A 21,879-nucleotide genomic window follows, 5' to 3' on the forward strand; every position below is an offset into this window, starting at 1 on the left:
CGGGTTTGTGTTTGTCTGTTTATTGCGGTGCTGGCCAGGCACCCTACCCCTGAGCCACAGCCCGGCGCCCTACTGCCTCCTGAAGATGCACACAGACCTGGCTGGGGACAGAGTTGAGAGGAGATGCTGAGCTGGGCTTGCAGCCTCTTCAGTGCTCGCTGCCCATGTGGATGTCCAAGCAGCACCGATGGCAGGCGACAGAACTGTTGCCTGAATTTATAGCTGCATAAACAGAGCGGACCTTTGACTTACAAACTCACTGGGTTCCCCGGGGCTGGTTATGACCAAGCCAGTACAGCTGAGATTTGGGTGTTTACCTGGGTACACCCTAGAGATAACAAGAGGCAGATGACTCTTCCATTAACCTAATTAGCCCAAGTTGTTCATGTGTCAGGCTGGTTGTAATTGAGGGTCCACTGTACAGATTTGCTTTTGTGTAACTACAGCAACAGATATTCTCAATAGATAGCAGTAGTTTTGAGTTATGAAATATAAAAGGCTATCTTGTGAATGTTGACGTCTCAAGTCTAGCAATGATGTTTCAAACAAGTTGTGTTTCTGGTCTTGTAAAGAAATACGCTTTAAAAATAATACATTAATTCAAGCCATCGCAGAATAAATATATATATATATTGCATTTATGGCAGAGAGCAGGCATATCCAGACGTGAGCCCCTGGGGTGTGGAAGAGCAGCCACTCAGGAAGGCTTCGACCGCCCGCGGGCCTAAGCCGGGCCCTCACTGTGGGGTGAGGCCCCCAGGCACAGCTGCAGGGCGTTGCCAGTCTCTGCCATGAGCCGGGCCCGATGGGTGGCAGTGAGGGCCGTGAGTGGAGCACCGGGAGGGAGGACTTCTTCTACCCCTCCAGCCCCTTGGTTTCTGACCACTCAGACTATAGCACTGAAAAGATAGGAATAAAGGCGAGACCCTGAAGAGCGCCTCACTTCGCTGCAAGTCCCTTTTTTAAAAGATTTGCCGACATTCATAGCTCTGATGGAATTTCATATTGTTCAAGACAAAAAATGCCCTTACCTGCACTGTGAAACATTGATCTGGTGCCGGACTAGAGAACCTGCCTTCTGGCCTGCGGGGACCATGGTCGCGTCGTCGTGTTTGCAGAGCTGCTCTGGTCACGCTCCAGGCGGTATTGCCTTCCTTCCCAGTTGTGTCCCACCTTGGCACGTCTTTCTGACAGTGACACATTGTGGGAATTTGAGCGCAGCTCTGAGCTGCAGTGGACCTGGGGTTCTGCATCCTCGTTGCTAATGTGATTTTGCCGCATTCTGAGATTCTGAGTTAAGGCTGAGTCACTCTGAAATTCATTTCCCTCTCTTTTCAGATCATGTGTCAGTCGGAGGACTTGGAGACAGCTTTTATGAGTATTTGCTCAAGGCGTGGCTAATGTCGGACAAGACCGATGTGGAGGCTAAGGAGATGTATTTTGACGCTGTTCAGGTAACTGATATTTAAATCATCTTCACCACTCAGCTGTAACTGGTAACTTTCACATTCATCGAGCTCTAATGAAAAAAGTGAAGCGTTACATGAGGGGTTACAAAATATTTCCAGGTAGGTGGAGTCGATGCCCGCCGGTGTACCAGCAGTAATCACGCTTCGTGTCCCTAGTTGTGGGCGGGCAGCTGAGCTTTGACATGTTCGGACCTCACCGAAGAGTCCCGATCACCTGAAGGAGAGATGGGGTCAGGAACTGCACAGTGCCCATGACAGTGGTCCCCAGGCTTAGTCCACATGTGCTGTGATGTCGCCGGCAGCCTTGCTCAGAACCTGTCCCTTCATTAAGCAGCATGAGACTCTTCATGAGTTTATAAATTTATATTCTGAAGATTGACTAAATTAAAGTAGCCTGAGATTACAGAAAATCCCAAAGTAAACGTGTCTTCAGAGATAAGTGGACAGTACAATGAGGAAATCCACGTATAAAAATTGAACAAACTAGTATTAAGTCCATGAATAGTTTCGAACCTGACAACTCGGGACTGAGAGGAAACAGCTGCCAGCTGGGTGCTGGGCAGGTGAGGGAAGGGCTGTCAGGGAAGCGGGGCCGTTGTTCTTTTCTCATGGTACTTCAAGTCATAGCCACCCAGTTTTCCAGGTGAGGCTGTTGAACCTCAGAGCTTGTGCATGGAACCAAAATTCACAAAACATGTCAACATTTGTCCCTCTCTGCCTCACCAGTAGGGGTGGATTTGTGAATCAGATTCTCCATGCCACTTGTGCAGGTGTGTCTGCAGGCAGTAGTTAGGAGCTACTCAGCAAAGCCTGCAGGAGACGGCCAATGTGAGTGAACTCAAGAAGCTCTCTGACTAAGCCTCAGTGAGAAATTTAAATAAGGTCAGGAGACAGATCCAAGAAAACAGTTGTTTCATATGAAATACTGGAACTTGTACCCAGCTTTTCAGGGACACAAATGTTTAGCAGAATCAGATGCTGTGTGATGAAGAATTTCTGTGCATAACTACCATTAATATTCTTAATATTAGTTATTATCAGGGCTCTCAAATAACATAAAATTGGGGCTAAATCCTCATAAAATTGACTTTTTGCTTGGCTGCTGGGAAATTGTTTATAATCAACAATATTAGTTAAGAGGAACAATGTAAACAGCCACTGATGCAGCTGTTCTGAATTTGTCCCTCACCAGAGTCTGGGTGGCTGGCTCAGCTGTACCTGCTTGTGTGACTGTAGCTTCCTCTTTGTGTGAATGTAGTTTCCTACTTGTGTGAACATAGCTTCCTGCTTGTGTGAATTGTAGCTTCCTCTTTGTGTGCATGTAGCTTCCTGCTTGTGTGAATGTAGCTTCCTCTTTATGTGCATGTAGCTTCCTGTTTCTGTGAATGTAGCTTCCTCTTTGTGTGACTGTAGCTTCCTGTTTGTGTGAATGTAGTTTCCTGCTTGTATGAATCTAGCTTCCTCTTTGTGTGTCTGCAGCTTCCTGCTTGTGTGAATTGTAGCTTTCTCTTTGTGTGACTGTAGCTTCCTGCTTATGTGAATGTAGCTTCCTGTTTGTGTGAATGTAGCTTCCTGCTTATGTGAATGTAGCTTCCTCTTTGTGTGAATGTAGCTTCCTGCTTATGTGAATGTAGCTTCCTCTTTGTGTGAATGTAGCTTGCTCTGATCTGGCAGAGCAGGCCAAGTGTTCCCTCCTTTCCCTCCAGATGAGGTGGCAGCTGCACTGAGCGAAGCACAGACTGCTTTTTACTGCTTCCTGTGAAGGATTGGAAACACCGGGCTCAGAACCTTGGCCCTCGCTGGCCAGCCTGCGTTAAGGCCCGTGGGGACATCAGAGACAGCTGAGCTGTGCCCACAGGTTCTCATTCCTAAGGTTTGTCCTCACTCCTGTGAGGTCTCGAGTTTGGATCTCGAGAGTGCTCCGCACACAATGGTTTCCATGTCCTCTTCTGATTGCAATACTTAGACGTTTTAATTGACCTTAAAGTGGCCCTCCATGATCTTGAAGTTCCAAGAATGGCAGCTTTAAAATATTCTTTGAAATATTTTCCTCTCAATGTCTAGAACTCCACTTTTAGAACTTTTAGCACTTTCTCTTTAGATAAATCGTTGACAGGAAACTCCATTAAGAACAAATGAAGGCCAAGTGTTTCCTACTTAATCATAAAAACATTTCCAGTCTATTGTGTACTTCAATTTAAATAGTGGCGCTAGAACAGCTAAACCTGTGATTTGAGAAGCAGCAGTGCCTCATGTACCGCACCTTCTCTTGGCGAGGTTCACTATAAGAGATTGTCAGGAGCCAGGCGCCACGGTGCATGCTTGTAGTGCTAGCTGTGTGGGAGGCTGACGCAGGAGAATTCCTTGAGTCCAGGAGTACAAGGCCACTCTGGGCAACATAGTGAGACCCATCTCACAAAAAGCAAAAGAACAGTCCTTGTTGAGGGCCGGATGTCCCACACTATTGTTCTGGAGCGCTGACTTGCTGGAGGTACAGATACTTGGCATTAGATCCTCGGAGATTCTGGAACAACTTCAATCTTAGAGTGATGGCTTTAATAACAAAATGCTTGGAGCCTTCAGCTGGCTGTCACGGCCCTGTCTAGAGGCCACGCTAAGAATCCGCATGGGCAGATGATGTGTCAGACGTTTAAGATTCTAAAGGCTTCATCAAACTAATGACTTTCAAATATGCAAGCATTGAACTATAAAAGATAGAGTACACTTCCCTCCTAATCTGTTCTCTGTAGCCTTGTCACAGAAATTTATTAGAGCCATTAAAGACATTTTTCTTCCTTGTATTTATTTACATGTTTTGTTTCCACACAAAACCATTTCTCTGACGGTCTTGGAACTTCACTGGAGTTTATTTTCATAGGTAACAAGTTGGTCAGAATCATGGCAAAAATAATATAGTGCTTTATTCAGGATCCCCCACGGGGTCATAACGTTTCTCTAATCTGTGCTCAAAAGCCATTACTTTTGCCATGTAGAAAGTATAATTTCTTGGGTGATGAACAAGTGTCTGCTTGAGAGACTTTATTGCAGTTTGTGTTATGAGAAGTGTAAATAGCTAAGATGTTCAACTGCATAAAATAAGAATGACATATTCATGTAATAACTAAGCCATCAATGAAATTAACCAGTTCATGAGCACAGTAATGTGTTCATTTATTTTTTACCATCTCACTTTCATTTGTTTATTTCTAATGAAGGTAGGAAAGGTCTTAGCTGCCTGTGTGTTCATTTTCATTAATTCTGCTACTGTGCCAAAGTGTGATTCCTGAACACCCCGGGTTTTGAGGTAATGACAGGTGCAGATGCGACCGTAGCCCTTCTCCTCCTGTGGTGTAAAGGGGGGAAGTATTTCCTGTCAGAGAAATGGGAAATTACTAATTCTAAGCATACTTCATCCTTGCCTTTCAAATAGAAGGCTTATTTGTATTTCTCTAGTTTTAAAGAAGATCAACAGTTCTTGAGCAGAAATAAGATATTTTATAAAACATTGTAAAAGCATTATAATTTCTGAGATTTAAAGGTCTTTGCTCTTTTAAGACTTAGTCATTGCATTCTACCGTACTTTTTCTCCCTTTGCCTCCGCTCCCGTTTCCTTTTTCCAGCATCAGATTCACTTAGAACCTTTTGAGGTTAACTATCATATATGCAGATTGAAAACCAGAGTCACGGGCCAAAGAACACGTGAAACATGTGAGGCAGCTGTACTGAGACAAGGACTGTTGGGCTTTTTATGGAAAGATGAGGGAAGAGCTTGGTTCCAGGGCCCCGCACGGGAGGTGGGGATGATAAGGACCCAGGACCTTGACGTTAGCCAGGATCGGTCTCTGTGTCCTCAGCGTCGTTCCCATTGTACGGCCGAGGGGAAGAAGGGCCCTGCAAAGCCAGCAGGGCGCGCTCACAGCCCTCGTCTGTTAGCTTCCCCTCCTGACGTCCACCTAAGCCCACCCGGAAAACCCCTGTGATGGTGCCGGAAGCTGGCGTCAGGCACAGGGCCCAGGTGCTGCCCCTCTGCCCCCACGGTTAACGGGCCTCTGATTCCCCATCCCGCCCCACTGCCCGGCCACGTTCCCTCGCCCTGCTCCCCCAGGACCGCCAGGCCAGCTCCTGTACCCTCAAGTGCTCCCGTCTCCCTCCTTGGCGGGCTGGGCTTTGTGTCACATGTCCCTCTGTGACATGCAAGTGTGCTGACCCATGCCACCGCCAAACCAGTAGCCTGCCTTTGAAAGGGACTGGCAAAAGCCAAAAGGGGACCAGATGGGCATTTGGTCGTGGAGCCAAGCTAGCCAACAGTGTAGATTCTACCTAACCGCGTGAGGAGGTATGGGCCGGATGGATACGGAAGGCAGCAGTTGTCAGGCTGAGTTGGATTTCTGGCTCCAAAGTCAGGCTGAGAGTCATACTCTTAATATAATACAATACTGTACGGCAGTGTTCAGTGGGAATTTGAGACGAGATTGCAAATGTTGACAGCCAGTCTTATTTCAGGCCATCGAGACTCACCTTATCCGGAAGTCAAGCGGGGGGCTGACTTACATCGCGGAGTGGAAGGGGGGGCTTCTGGAGCACAAGATGGGCCACCTGACCTGCTTCGCCGGGGGCATGTTTGCGCTCGGGGCCGAGGGGGCGCCCAAAGCCCTAGCCCAGCACCACCTGGAGCTCGGGGCGGAAATCGCACGCACCTGTCATGAGTCTTACAACCGCACCTGTAAGTACCTGTGCCGTCCAGGCCCTGGCTTTGTCATTCCATGCAGAACTTGGTCACGGCAGCCACGAAGGCAGGATCCCCTGGGCCCAGTGGGATGTGATGACCGTGACCTCTATCTTAAAGGAATTTGTGTTTTCACTTGAAAAGGCACTATTTTATGCTTAAAAATAAGCACCCGTAGTTTACCAATAGCACATCCAGGCCGTGAAGGCTCAGCCAGAGCACTTGGCGACCTGGCCTTAGCTAAGTAACACTGAATAAGGGTCTCTGTCCTCAAACAGAGAAGCCGTTTTCATAAACCTTCTTCATACCCATAAGACAGGTCATGTGTTGGCTTTCTTTTTGTAAAATACAAATTGGCGCACAGAGGTTAAAAACCTGGGCCGTGTGACACGCTGATGGGATCTGCAGCCTCGTGGTTCCGGCCCACGAGGTGGCTTGTGCTTGTGCCGGCCCGGCCTGGTGGCTGCTCGGAAATGGGGTTACATGGGGGAAGGGGGAGTGCTGCTGGCTTCTAACGCGGACCTTCAGATGTCCAGTCCTTACAGCATGTTGGAGAGTAAGTACAGTGTGGTGGTCACAGCCATCCTCCTAGCTGGCCTGGGCATTCGTCTGGGAGCTTGCTGAGTGCCTTCCAGCGGGCACTAGGCATTCCGAGGGACGGTGACCCTCCCGCCCGTTCATTTGTCCTTCAGTCATGAAGCTGGGACCAGAAGCCTTCAGATTCGATGGCGGTGTGGAAGCCATTGCCACAAGGCAAAATGAAAAATACTACATCTTGAGGCCGGAAGTGATTGAGACTTACATGTATATGTGGCGGCTGACTCACGACCCCAAGTACCGGAAGTGGGCCTGGGAAGCCGTGGAGGTGAGGATTTAATTTGCATGTTTCTTACAGATCCACATCTTTGTGGAAAGTGTGTAGTGATGCCTGTGAATGTGGCGTATCGACTTCTCTGTGATTTTTAAACCCTTGGCCAGAGTTCTTGCCGTTCAAGACCAGGTGTTTCCACTGAAATCATTCCCTGCACGTAGCTTCAGCTTTGCTTTATAAATGACAGTGAAAAGTGATTCCGCTGTTAGACTGGCATTGGTGGGCGATCCAGAAGGGATAACGTTACGTTCCCGGGGCTGTGGAGACAATGCCCAGTCGCAAGATTCCTGAGTTACTGGCGACTGGGGGAAGCCCACCCTGTCTGTTGTATGTTTTCAGAACCCTTCTTAGGTGTATGATTTTTTTTCTTTGGTCTTTGGGTGGAAAATGATAGCATATACTTTCACTCACAGTAAATCAGCTGCTTAGCTCTAACTTCTAGCAATAACCTGCGGAACCATGGCTCTGTGAGGACGCCTTTCATTGGTCTGGGTCTCTGAGTGTCTGTACCTTCTGTCTGACCCAGCATATCCAGTGTCACCTCACTGTTACTCTGAAGGGAGCGGAAGGGAATCCTGGGGTGAGAACAAGGGGCTGCTTCCATTGCAGTCCCATTCTCTGGTGTGGTTAGAAAGTTAGCTGTCTTTACAAACTGTCTTAGGAAAAACTTCTTTCAGGAAATTAAAATGAGTATTGCCCTCGTGTAAAATCTAACTATCTTCAAAAGTTACGAATGAACCTTTAATCAGTGTGTCTTATCGCTGATAATCAGTCGTTTTAGGTAATAACGTTTTAAGTAACGCATACAAAGTTTTCTAATTATGTTCAATCCATGGTAATTCCCATTTCTTTAAATTCTTGTTTCATTTTTTCCTCTGGGGGAAAAAAATGTTAAAACTGAGGCTCATATAAGCTTTGGTGATACAGAATTACTTTAATCTCAGATTGACCGGCAAAGGAATTACGAGTTTAAGTTGCAAACAGCAGTGGAAATTGAAAATATCAAGAATACCATCCCATCAAATGTAGCACAGCATAACTGGTAAAAAGCAGCACAGTCCTCTACACGGCTGAGAACAGCGCTGCCCGGGAAATGCGCCCGCCCGCCCGTCTGGTGGGCGCTTGAGTGGGATGCTCAGGTGGAGAGCGGGAAACGCTGCTGCTGCTGCTCGGGAGGAAGCCGCGGTCTCCCTGCCGCTCGGGCCAGGGCTCTGTAGCATGGTGGCGAGACACTGTCCCAGGCCACGGCCACCCGTGTTCTTGCCACTAGTGACCCCGAGACAGCGGTAAGAGGGGCGTGGGGCCACTGCTTTCCGCAGTGCGAACACTCGTCCCACAGGCCCTGCGCTCCCGGCCCTCTCCTGGGTCGGGACTCTGCTGGCTCAGGACTCTGCTGGCTCAGCCTCACCCGTGGGGCTTCCACGGGTGACGTCCCGCTTGCTCCCGGAGAGAGCAGGGCTGCGAACGCCGACCTCAGGGTGCAACCGCTCGCCTGCTGGCACCCGCTCTGTGGGCCCCTGCTGCCGGGCCTGGACCCCCGGGACTGCGCTCTGTGCCCGCAAGACAGCTTCCAGTCAGTCCAGGGCCGAGCGGGTCCTGCCACAGGAGGAGGCGCGCGTGAGGGCTCCCCGCGCCCACTGCTCCGTTCTCCGCTTCCCTGCACCAGCTCCTCCCCCGCTGCGGCCTCGGCCCCGGGGCTGAGCACGCATGGGCTCGCCCGAGGTCCAGCTGTCCTCCCATCCGCCTGTGCAGGGCCGGCCTGCCGTGGACCGCAGGTTGGTGCAGGCTGGGCGCGGCTCCCCTGGCCCCGTCCAGGGAGCCTGCGAAGCCCTCCCGTCCTCCAGCCAGAACGCAGCACCCTCGGTGCCTGGCCGAGCTCAGCAGGCGTGGGAGCGGCCTGAGACCCAGCTCCGCCTCTGAGGAGCCCCAGGTGACACCTGATGACGACAGACAGTTATGTTCAGAGCAGTAACTTCAGAGGCCGAGCCTGGGGCTGGAGGATCCCTGCGGTCCCCGGCCCATCCTTCCTCCTTCAGCCCTGAAGCCGAGCCCCCCCTGGACACCCTGACTCTGAAAGCGGTCACCTTTTGCTCCCTGCTGCTCCCGGCCCGGCCTGCATCCCCTCCCACACCCTGTGTTATGTTCGTGTTGCCTGGCCTCCATCTTCTTTCTGTCTTTAATTTCTGAGATAGGGACTCGCCATGTAGTGCAGTCTGGCCTTGAGTTCTTGGAGATCCTCCTGCCTCAGCCTCCCAAGTGCTGGGGTGACCAGTGAGCACTCCCCTCCTGGCTGGGCTCTCATTTCTGTCCCTGGTTCAGACCAGACTCCGGCAGACAGCCTTGCCTCACTCCGGGCCCCTCTGGGTCAGCTGTCGCCAGTGCGAGTGAGGGAGCATTTCTGCCTCCAAGGGACAGTGGTGCACCATCCAGCGCGCCTGTCACGCTGAGTGCTGCTTCCTGACCGCGCCCCAAACCCAAGGGCGGTCGCCAGCCGGGCCTGCCTGTCACCTTTGAGAGCTCAGCCCGCACAGGCAGTGTTCAAGGACAGGCGCATTCCGCAGAGCCCTGTCCTGAGCAGCAGGCCCAGTGATGATCGGGAAGGTCGGTGGGGCTGGGATAGGGACGGGCGGGCAGCCTGTGGCCCGCGTGACAGGCCTGGGCTCTTAGCATCTGGACTTCGTGACCGGAAAGTGTGTGATTTGCAAAAATTGAAAGTGCCTCTTGCAATTTCCCTTTTAGAGTTGTTTTAATTCACCAGAAGCCTCTTGGGAATGGCGGGCCAGCGAGGCCTCACCCGGAGCCAGGCCTCACCACGGTCGTCCTGGTCCCAGTGCCGTGTCTGGGGACAGCACCTGCCTGGGCCGGGGCGCTGGGCCACAGGGAGGAAGCTGGGGGCTGGGGCTGCCCGTCCTGTACCCCGTAACTGATTGCGGCCTCCCAGGAGGACTGCGGGGGCCAGAGAGTGCCAGGCAGGAGCGAGGGCGTGGGCCCGTCCAGCCGCAGGCACTGCTGGCCTCAGACCTCGAGCCTGGTAGGAAGGCGCGGAGCAGCCCAGGGAAGCCGTGGCCAGGGCAGGGTGAGGGACAGCCGGCCAGACGCCTCATCCGGTCCCGCGTCGGCCTGCTCATGCCTTCCAACCCCTAATTTCTTTCCTTTGCAAATGATTTTTGCCCATTCTGCGTATCTATTATTTGGCCCTTTATTCTATGAGGAAGGAAGGGCGGAGAACAGAGGACGGGAAAGTCTCCTTCTGTCTCCTCTGGAGCTTTGAGGTGAGCTGGGCCCTTTGCGGCTCGACGCTCCTTTCCTGAGGGTTTGTGGGAAGCACCAGACCCCGGGGAACTGCCTGCTTTCCTTTGTTCCCATAGCCTGCTGGTGAGATCTGCTCAGCCCTGGTCCTGGGACTCCTCGTGCTCTCCGTGCACCAGCGGGCCTGGCCGAGCTCCCCTCCTGTCCAGCCTTGACCCAGGTTTTCCTCCCAAACCCCTTTCTAGCTAGTGGAAGTTTTTCTCGACAAACATGGCAAAGTCTGTGCTTTCAAGAAAAAAGTAGGGCATAATTATACATATAAAAAAAGACGAGTGTGAACCATAAGAGAAAACCGAAAGATGAATGAAAAATGACATGGGAACTGAATGAAACTCTTGTTTGCAACTTATTATAAATAGCAAGGTTTTAGTCTTGAACTTTGCCATTTGTGTACACAGTCTATGAGAACCAGATTTTAGGTAGCAATTGTTGTACAAGGGGAATTTTTATTTTACCTATAATTGATAGGACTAGCAGAATGTGGTGGACATGGAATAACTTGCCTGGAATATGCTTGGTAACTTGCAAAGCCGAGGTGTAACTTCAACATACAAACAGCACAAAATACAGCTCTAAATGAATTAAAGCCTTGAATGTAAGATCTGAAACTGTAAAACTCCTAGAAGAAAACGTTGCCAGGCATGCTTCATGACAGGCTGCAGCCCTGATGTTTTAGATTTAGCACTAACACTACAGCTACAAACGAAAAATGAAACCCGTGGGACTCTGATGGGCCAGGAGATGACTAAAGGAGAAGCCAACCTAGGGAGTGGGAGAGTCACCAGTGATGCTGTTCTCAGTGTTCCTGTCTTTAAGTGACACGTGGCAATGTCTGAGGAAGGGTTAGTATTCAAAATCCAAAGGAACTTACACAACTCGGTAACCACAACAGAAAAACAGTTTTCCGAAACATGGGCAAAGGACTAGAATAGACGTTTTCCAAGGACGACATGGGAATGGCAGCAGGTGTTGAGGAGATGCTGGGTGACACCAGTGAGCAGGGAAGTGGAAACCAGACGTGTGAGGAGAAGCCACCTCACTCCCACCAGGGGCTGCCGTGGGAGAGTCACAAGGTCACTCGTGTCATCACAGAGGGAGAGAAGGAAGCCTTCGTGCACTGAGAAGGTGACCTGACGGTGTAGCTGGTTGGAAAAGTGTGGCAGTTCCTCAAGAGGTGCCACAAAAGCCATCTGGCCCTGCAGCCCTCTGAGGAAGTTCGCACAGGGACATCCGAATCGCAGAGACCAGCCTGTCATATCATCACTCCAGGATCCGGGGCCCGGCGGGCAGGCGCAACCCATGTGTCCATCCACATAGGAGTCGTAAAGAAATTGGTGTCCAAATGTGCACCAGAATGGTGTTCATCCTTTGACCAAAACCAGGAGCTCCTCCCATTGCAACAGCACAGACGAACTTGGAGGAAAGAACAAGCCAGGCACAGGAAGGCAGATGTGCTATCACATCCGTGTAGAATTTTTAAAAGACTTTTTAAACCCTCATAGAACCAGAGAGGACAGCAACCGTTAGGATGAGGGACAGAAGAGAAAGGTAGATACTGACCAAGAGTTTTCGGTTGTAAGATGAATAAGCTGTAGAGACCCACCATACAGAATAGCAAACAGTACTACAACCACACAAAAACAAGTGACAGTGAGGAGATGAATATGTTGATTGCAGAAAAATGGATGGAGCTAGAAACCGTAATGCCAAGTGAAATGAGGCACAGAAAATGATCGTGGCTTCTCATATAAGAAACCTAAAAGCTAAATGAATGAGTAATGAAGAGAAGCTAGGAAATAAGGCAGACTTTGGAGGGGAGGGAGGGAGGAGTGGGGGAAAGAGGAGTGAAGGCATCCAAGATGATCAAGTTATGCTCTGTGTTCCAGTTCCCCAAGATGAGTGTCATCGTATTGCGACTTACACACAGGCACTAATGAAAGACACAATGAGTGTGTGATGTGTGAGTTCTTGACTGTGGTTGTGGTATTTCACAGTGTGTGCATCAAAATATCGTATCCATCCTTATTATGTAAGTTTCTATCAATCATACACCAGTAAAGCAAAACAACTGAATGGGGGTAGTGGAAGCGGGGACAGTAACAGCAGTCAGCCTGCTAGCGGGTGGCTGAGTGAAAGGCGGAGTTCTTTGTGACCTACATTTTCATCCTCACAGTACCTGTCTTTTCCAAATTGCATCTGTTATGTCCAGGCAACTACGGAAACATAAGACCACTTACTGCTGAGCAGTTCCCAATGGATTCATCCCATTTTTTCACATCAGACTAAAGAAAAGAAAACATGTACTTTAGGAATAGCAAGCACTTGTGTCTACTGCCTTATATTTTCTTCTTTAGGCTCTGTCACCAGTATCACTACTTCATAGTCTATAATCAGTTTTTAAGAAATAAAATGTTCTCACTGGAGTAGCCCTGTGTAGGTCCAGTGTACTTTCTCAGCCAGAGGGTTATACCCCAGACAACAGTCTCCCTCGACATCAGCGAAGCTCTATAAGGGCTGGAACATGTGTGCTGGCCTGGGACCTAGGGTCTCCTCCGCCCCTGCCCAAAAACAGCCTAGCGATCCAGGAACAATTAGTGTGGCTGTGTTTCTGTAACCATTTATTGACGAAAACAAACAGTAGACTGGACTTGTCCTGCAATCCTTGGTTTGTCAAACCCTACTGTAGACCACAGGAGAAAATGGTGGAAATCAGCATAAAGTTATTTCAGAACTAAATGTGGAAGTGTTCTATGTGTTCTCCATGTATTTGGCTTTTCATATTTTATTTGTATTTCCCATTCTGACTTTTTTTTAACTTTGCACCTAAGACAACAAGCTCGGTTCAAGGTGAGCGAGCGCCTCTCTGACCCGATGCCCCGGTAACCCCAGGCACCTGCCGCCTCGCTGATCTGTTTCCCTCTGTAACCCAGGCGCTGGAAAGTCACTGCCGCGTGACCGGGGGCTACTCAGGCCTGAGGGACGTGTACTTTGTTCACGAGAACTATGACGATGTGCAGCAGAGTTTCTTCCTGGCGGAGACACTGAAGTAAGTGGCAGTCGTTGTCAGAGGTTTGGGCTGAGGCTCTGGAGTAGGTCGGCTCTGCAGATGTCGGGTTCCTGACGCATCCAGCAGGCCGAGGATGGCTGAGTCTTTGAGATGCGTTTCTAGCCCTTCCTGACTCTCCCACTGCTGGCCCCACAGCACGGGGCTTCCCTTCCGCAGTGCCTGACCGTGCCTCCGGATCTCTGGAGATGATGGTCAGACCTGTGCTTTCTGCTGCATCTGGGCCTCATGTCCTCCCGTTTCTCTCTCCAGATATCTGTACTTGATATTTTCCGATGATGACCTTCTCCCCCTGGAACACTGGATCTTCAACACCGAGGCCCACCTGCTCCCCGTGCTCCGTGCAGAAAAAAAGGAAGTTGAAGTCAAAGAGAAATAAAGACACTTTCTGTTTTCTTCTGCTTCATTCCCTTCACTGCATACCTTAATGGGTCCTTTCCTGGTAATCAGGCACATGATGAACTTCTATCAATAAGTCTATGGTTATTCTAAGTTCAAAAGTCGTTTTGCAGTCTTTTATGTTTATTAGGAGGCATAAATCCACCTTCATTCCTGTTCCTTTCTTACTCAGCCAATAGACTCACAGAGTTTGTTCGTTTGTCTGTCTGGTTTGTTTCATAGCCTATCATCACTGCAGATCATCGAGGCGTGGCGTCATTTCCGTTACATGAGTAACCTCTTCATAATGATTTGATTTGACTGCAAAACTTTTTCCTCCTCTGTGAGGAGATGACGTCTGCTTTAAGCTGTAATGTTTTGCCATGTTGCAAAAAGCCATAATAATAAATGAAATATTAAAAAGCTTTTTCCTTTTCAATATCATGTAAACATGATTTGTCTTTCCACCAGAGACACATCTTCTGACTGTGACAGCCTCCTTATGCGGGTCTATCATTATTTGATAGGTAGGATGTCTCCTACACAATTTCACTCACCCTACATTTCAGACTAGAAAGTCATTCCCAGGGAGTCATCTCATGTTGACCTCAGATCATCGAAACCACAGTATGTTTGGGTTGTTGATTACCTTGCTGTTTCCTCAGTGGGGGTGAATTGTTCTTGACTTTTGCATTAAGTGTCTGGTGTCATTTCTGGACCATGGGCTACTTCATTCCTTGCATTCCTCGCTCCACAGGAAGGTGAGCTCTCGGTTGTACAGAGCTCGCCATTGGTGAAAGACACTTTTTAAAGGGAAACAGTTGCTGTTAATGTGCTAGCTTTTGCTTTTAACAGAATAAGTAAACAAATTGGGTCTCTAAAAAGAGAATGAGGGTTTCATGTGGCTATTCATTTATTTCCATCTCATCTTAAATTTTTTCTTAAGAAAAGAAGCATTCCATTTGATTCAGATTTTTCAAGTTTTAAAAGGAGACTTTCTCAAGTGTAGTAAATTATTTCATTTGAAAGTGGGATTTGACTCAGTGGGAGAAGCTTTGGCAGTTTATTCACAGTTAATTAAGGAAAGTCTAACAAACTCTTAGGTCAAATAAGAATATATTTAGTATGGTTAAATTAAACATGGTGATTCTAACTTAGAAGCAACATATAGGAATGGATACCTCATAATTTGTCTGCAGCAGATCCAAATAACTCTTTAACTCCTCTAAACATTAAATTTTGAAAGAAAGAGGAACAGTTTTCCCAAGAACAGATTTGGTGAGACCTAGTGTTTTCTTTTCACATTGGTCCTATTTCCATAGAAGGCCTCATCCGGTGCTGTGTATGCCAAGGTGCAAAGACTGACAGCCTGAATTTTCACCCTACAATGGTCAGATCTGTGCGCCCTCTGGGTCAGGCCAAAGCGTACAAAGCCGCTATGTTTTAGTTTAAAATTGTCCAGGATCAGCAATTTCATATGATTCAACCTAGTACTTTTTAAACAATTATTTGTGTGTAGATCTCTTTAGACAACACTTTTAGATATGTCAGCTTTTTAAATGTTTCAGATTTCCTTCGATAGGACTAGTTTGTATGGCCTGTTTTTGTTTGTTTTGTTTCTCATTATGGTACCTTGGTATGTGTTGGAGACAAAGTCGGTAAATTACAAAGGTCCCTCAGTACAGCATTCTGGCCATGTTAAGGCATCCGTGACCCAAAATAACTTCTACTTATGTCTTAAGCTCCCCTAAAGAAATGCCTGGACAAGTACTTTTCCTCAAAACTGTAAGGCAAAATAGATTACCACCCAAATTGGTTGTATGTATTTATGTTATACTTTTCACATGAACATCCTTGGACTAGCGATTTACATTAATGAATTTTCTTTGCATTTCAATGTGATTCGAAGGTACACACAGAGCTGATCTGTCCACCTGCAGCAGGGAGAGTGTGGGATCAGGCTGTGTGTACCTCACATCACTGCAGTGAGCCCGTGTGCTCTACTGAGGAGACAGGAAGCTATGGTACATGTTGCTCTGTCAATGGCAAGAATAGATTTTTAGTTCTAGAATTTGCAGTTTTTTATCAGAAGTCCCAAAACACCAAAAATGTAAACAAGAGATTAATATTATAGTGATGTAATTTAAAGTTATACTTTGTGTTAATCATATTAAACAGCTGAAGTCTCTAGGTAGACACTGTCATTCATTTGCACCAAAACTACAGCTGAAGTGACATATGTATTCATATCCTTTAAGATGAGCAATTTAAATAGCACTTAATTTTGTGTTTACACAGTATGTTTTTGATACACTTTGTGCAATCAATATTACATATAAGTTGTATGCCAATTTTCAGAACTCAGTGACTTCTTTATCATGACTTTTCATTTCTATTACCCACTCTTCACATTGATTGTTTCTGATTTGTACATAAATCCATTCTCATTTCCAACTTTATATAAACTATAAACCTCTAATGTTATGAGAAACATAATAGACATAATTTTTAAAAATTATATTTGTAAAATTTCTCTATTGTGAATAAAGTCTGTTAATATATCTCCTCAGGTGTTATGTCTTTTCCTTTTAAGTGATCTGTGCGTCTAGGGGTCTAGGGTTGAGTGTGTAGGGCTGTGAATGGAAAGATGGGCTCCTAAGAGCAGTTACATAACTACACCTCACACTACAAGAATCTCAAAGAAACATTTCCCATGAGAAACCTCAGTTGCAAATGGTTTGCAACCTTTGGTTAATCAGATACTTTTACAGGAAGCTAACCTAGATCAAGGCCAGGACGTGCAGGCAAGAGCAGGAAATTCCTGTCAGAGATGCTGTAAGGCATGATGCTTGCTCCTAAATTTGCAATCCAAAGAGATCAGACTCGCCCACCCACTGCACCCACCAGAAGTGAGATGGCAGCAGCTTTCTGGGGAGAAACTCAGGGAGCAAAAAGTATAGCAGAGGGATAGTCAGGCAGGCTTGGTAAGAAAGAACCTAGGCTAAGGAGAGCCTCCCATACTGTTGAAGAAGCTTAGGTTTTCAAATTTTATTTTGTACTTTTTGTTCAGACCTTCTGGTTGCTCTTCCTGCTGCCTGGAATTCTGCCAGAGTGGCTGCTGCCACCAGGACAGAATTCCCAGCACCCTTTGCCTCACCTTGTTTTATTTTCTACTTAATATTTGTTATATATTTGAGTCTTTGTTTATTGTACATCTAACCTCTTAGTGTCTAAACTCCATGAGGACAGAGACTAAGTGCATGTGTATGCGTGTGCACACAGCACACGCACGGGCACACGCACAGAGGCCCTGCCTGGTTCTGTTTCCAATGCAGTACCTAGCCCTTGGGAGCACACACTGACCATCTGCTGGATGAATGTGTGAATGAGCTCCACCTTGCATTCTGCTACACTAATGTGCAAATGTATTTCAATCAGCGATTTAAATATTAAATTTCTATTTGTGACTGGAATCCACTCTCAACAGATTTGCTTACATCATTAAGGTACCATGTATGGCGTTGTATAAAATACATGTTTCCTCCAGTCTAAGGGTTGCTTCAGTGTTACTGCTTAGCCAGTCTACCATTGCCTTATATCCCTGAATCTCACTCCTGCCTCGTATAGAAATTTAAAAATAAACAACTTTCAATAACATCAAGCAAAAGAATTAGTTTTTCACTAACAGTCAAATGAGACCATTCTGAACTCAGTTATTTGTAGCACAAATGGCTACAGTTATATTTACTGACAGATTTGTTAAAATGTATGCTAAGCATGATACTGTATACTAATCACCAGCCATCGTAGACAGCTAAGTAGGTAGAAATACACAGGCTGTCACACAGGGCTGGGCTCTCAGACGGAGTCAGTGGAGAGGATGAGAACACATCACAGCTGTGGCTGGAGGTGCATCTGTTAAAGGCCAGCCCTCAGGATAAAGACTGAATGATCAGGCCTATGCGCCTCCCCAGGGATAATTGATAGAAGCTGGTCCAACAAAGTCTAGATAGACATCAGTCACCCAGTGGGTGACCAGGAGCCCCAATCGGTCCGTCCCTAAAGAAGGTCTCGTTCTTTCCATGTTCACTTGCTACGTGACCCATTTCCCCCCTGGATCAGTGTTACCTGAGTGACTCTACTTGTGCGCTTACTGGTTGGTCATAGTTTTGACCCACGTGGTACCCACCTCGTGATTTTGCTCTATGAAAGTTCCACTGAGAAGTGGGCTCGTTGGCAACCCACTTTCAGTCCCCTCCTGTCTCTCAGGAGCTCTCTCTCTCAAAGTCTTCCTACTCTTACCCTCTGTCGTTGCTTAAATTGTTCTTCAATTTCAGAGAACACAAACTCGGTGTATCTGACATCTTGCAGGTTGAGAGTTATTTATTTCCCCTATATCACAACCACCCACACAGAAATGGCAGGGAGGAAACTAACACATTTCTGATTGCTTAAAATTTTAAGAAAAGCAAGATGAATCATTTCTTCACTTAGGCATGGAGTGCATGTATCTAACTGCCATTCCAGCTCCTGGGTTGTTCCTCAATGCAAGGTGGTACAGGAAATCTTACTTAAAATCCTAACTTCACAGTCCAGAGGCTGATTGCCACTTTTCGACACTCTTTCCATCCACGCCAGCTGACACGAGTCACGATTTTCAAGAAATAATTGCCCCACTTCAGATACATATTCAAAGCATATGTGGAAGTAGACAGTATTTAGTCCAACTCTTAGTTTAAATATGAGGCAACTGGGGGTGTTCCCCAAAGCCGGGAACTGTTTCTGCTCTAACACACAAGGGTAGAGTAAGATTTCATGCTAATAAAGAAGAATGGGATATGAGCGTATAGATTGGGACTCCAGAATAAAGGTGTGGATTCAGAGTTCACCCTGTGCAATGGGCCTGCAGTTATGCTTCTCTCTTGCGATGTGGGCTTCAGCTCACCTACAGCAGAATGGCTTGTAAGGCTGGTTAAAGTGCAGATTCCCAAGTCTTCCCCCAGATTTAATAAATCAGAACTGATGAGGTCCTGCATGCCCACATCTGTCTCTGTGTTATGCGGGTGCCTCCAGACACAGAACCGCAGTTTCAGGGAAGGGTGGACGAAGTCCCGAGGACTGGCAGAAGAATCGGTGGATTAATGCGTGCGTCATGACGAGCAGACGTTCCTTCTCTGTACTTCCTTCCTTCCTTTCTGTCTTTTTTTTTTTTTGGTACCGGGGATCAAACTCGGGTCCTTGCGCTTGCACTGAAGGCTGTGAAACCACTGAGCTAAATCCCTGGCCTCTGTACTTACTCTCTTCTCAAAATTTACACACAACTTGATGATTTGGGTCACTTCAGAATCACAGTCATCCTTTCACAAAAGCATTCCTGAGTAATAAGCCACGTACCTGAAGCTTAGAGACACATTCACACTGCATTTCTAAACATGTTTTTCCTATTAGGCAACTCTGAACACCATTGACTTCAATCATCCCTGTTTTCATTCTGTGATTATTTCATTTGCTTTCTTCCCCCAATAACTGCTTCTAAAGCCATTTCTCAGTTGCTTCTTCTGCTCTTGGTGATTTGAAGTGACTGTCACTTGCAGAGCCTAGACAGGATTCCTGGTTTGTCTGTGTGTCATGACAGTGTGTAAGACGTTCTTGGCCACGACCTCTGGAGCGACCTTCATCTCCTCCCTGCCCTGACACTTCCATGCTAATTGGCAGAGATTTCCTGGCTTGCCATTACTGTGATCATTTTGAATCCCTTAAAACATGCTATTGCTTATTGAATAAATTAACAAATTTGTGTCACAGATCGATTTAATTCTCCAGTGAATGCAAATTACCACAAACACTTAGAAAATGGTGATAGATGCATAGCTTTTTAAAAAACTTTTCCACATCCTGGTATATTTTGGCCTTAGGCTGTGAGCACATATTAATGCAAGGTTCTACAAACAGGGCCACAACCATACAGCTTTTCAAGTCACATTTTCCAAAATGACTGGCACCTGGGAGTTTTCGGTTTGTTTTGTTTTGTTGTTTTAACTCTCTTAGGAGAAACAAGTGAATAATCATGCCCTGACTCTCGGGGAACTTCATTGCTTATTTTTCAGCTCTTGGAAGTCTCTGAGGAAAGCAGAGCCCATAAGTTGGAGTCATGTCCAGAGCCGGGAGGGCGACCTCCCCATGGCGTCCTGAGGCCGGTGAGTGCGATGACCCCAGCGTGGGAGAGGCAGCTTTGCTGGTCGTGACCCTGAGCTCTATCTCGGGACAGGAGAGGCAGCACACTAAGTCGCTTCCTTCCGTCTGCAAAGACCTCCTTACCACTGTGCCTTCGATGGGGCCCTTTAACCTCACCGTTGAGTAAACCCGAAGAGCGCTTCAGACCTTTGCCACCTTGCTTTCACCAACTTGGCAACTTTAGGGTTCACACAGCCTTTGCCAGGGCTGCAAAACCATAGGCCATTTAAATGTCCCCGCATACATATAGGAAATGCCTCCGCGCGTGACGCAGTACAGAAGAGGGACACGACAGGTGCATTTGGGCCAACAGGAAGCTGACTTCACCAGGAACAGAGACGACTGGGTTCCACACAGCTGTGCTCGGTGCCCTGTGGGACTTGAACTCAAAGTCCTCGAGTCTCGGTGTCTTCACCCAGGAAAGGAAAAGTGTGATGAGCCCAGGCGAAGCTGCCGCTGTGCCTTTCGTGACTCCTGTCCTGGGTGCTCAGGACGAGGCGGCAGCACACACACCCAGAGCACCGTGGGCCACAGACAGCAGGCGGCAGTGTCCTCAGCCACAAAGTGGGGACCTCACGGCTCCTTTCCAGAGAACCGAGAGAGCTAATCCAGTACACGCCAACCTCCCCAAGCCCACGAGCCAGCCCTGAAATGCTTCGAAACCTGCCACCCCCGGAGTGCCCACACAGCACTGCAGTGGGAAGTCCCACACCGAGACACTGGGTCTCGAAAGGGACGTGTCTAAACCAGTGCACAAAGCCCCGTGGGCGACCTCGGCGTGTGGATGTCAGGTATTTCACAGATGCCCCAAGGCTGGCAGAATACTCACTTCTGCTCAGCGCTTTTCCGGTGTAAGCTGTGTGGGGAGAGGTCCTGGTCCTACCTGAGCTCCGGCTCCCACCTCTAGCTTGCCTCTCCTCTACCTAGGGAAGCCTCCAGCTCGCTGTTAGGACAGCACCTTTGCTGTTGTTTTTCGTGCTGCTTCCAACTGCCCTTGGCTTTTTTGGATGCCTTCCTTCAACCAGACTGCTGCAAACACAAGGCCAGACTCCAGCTGCTGCTCCGCAGCCTGCGAAGACGGAAACAGTCAGCTCTTTCTGTCCACACCTGTATCACCAGCTGAGTATTTTCCATGTATCTTTACTGACTAACAGAGAGTGTTCTGTTAGCATTTGTCGCAGAAAAGAAATTGGGATCAAACTGCATGATCAATGCACTGGTAAGAACACTTATCAACCATGTCATTGGTGTCTTCAAATAATCCAGGGAAAATCAAGCAGCAACTGCAACAGCTAAGAACTCCTTTTAGATCGAAGGACAATTTATGTCCATCCCAGAATATCTTCGGAGACCAACAAAATCAATTACATGCACTACGAAGGATTGCTGAAATAGCTCTTCTGAAATAGCTCTTCTGAAAGAGCCAGCATGGCTTCCCAAAGCAGCTCACGTGTTCAGTAGTCACTTGCAGTGACTTGAAACCAACCCCTTCCGAAGGGAGAGGAACCGTGACTGTGACTGGAAGCCCCAGCCCCTTTGCCACCCCGACGCTTAGTCCTACGGCACTGTGGGCGCGACCTGCAGCAACAGCGCTGGCCTTCCGGTGCCGCCCCCTCCGGAAGCGGAAGCTGAGCCGCCCTCTGGCCTGCGGCCGCCCCTCTCCGGCACTCTGCATTCAGAGAGCTCCAAATCCACCTCGCGCTCTCCGTGGAAAACGTGAGCCCCTGCTGTGGTTTGGGCCTTCAATCCCACAAAGGCCCTTGAGCCAAGGGTCGCAGGTCGGGCCACCCGCTGATGGAGCGGCTGGGAGGAAGGGAGGCCACCCGGG

The 21,879-nt window shown here is 48.0% G+C and overlaps 1 protein-coding gene across 1 annotated transcript in view; it reads left to right on the top strand.

Moving 5' to 3' along the window:
• The window catches only part of Man1a1 (mannosidase alpha class 1A member 1), a 130,822-nt gene extending 114,440 nt beyond the window's left edge, over positions 1 to 16,382 (top strand). The window contains exons 9-13 of the mRNA XM_004860186.4: positions 1,339 to 1,454; positions 5,973 to 6,192; positions 6,888 to 7,060; positions 13,306 to 13,421; positions 13,692 to 16,382. Coding sequence (XP_004860243.2) covers positions 1,339 to 1,454; positions 5,973 to 6,192; positions 6,888 to 7,060; positions 13,306 to 13,421; positions 13,692 to 13,818 — 752 coding nt within the window. The 3' untranslated portion in view covers positions 13,819 to 16,382. The remainder of the gene's footprint in view (positions 1 to 1,338; positions 1,455 to 5,972; positions 6,193 to 6,887; positions 7,061 to 13,305; positions 13,422 to 13,691) is intronic.
• Positions 16,383 to 21,879: the final 5,497 nt, after the last annotated feature.

Source organism: Heterocephalus glaber, unplaced genomic scaffold, assembly GCF_053883595.1.
Source record: "Heterocephalus glaber isolate CG9 unplaced genomic scaffold, H.glaber_assembly_v1.0 deba00001550, whole genome shotgun sequence".
NCBI classification, from domain to species: domain Eukaryota; kingdom Metazoa; phylum Chordata; class Mammalia; order Rodentia; family Bathyergidae; genus Heterocephalus; species Heterocephalus glaber.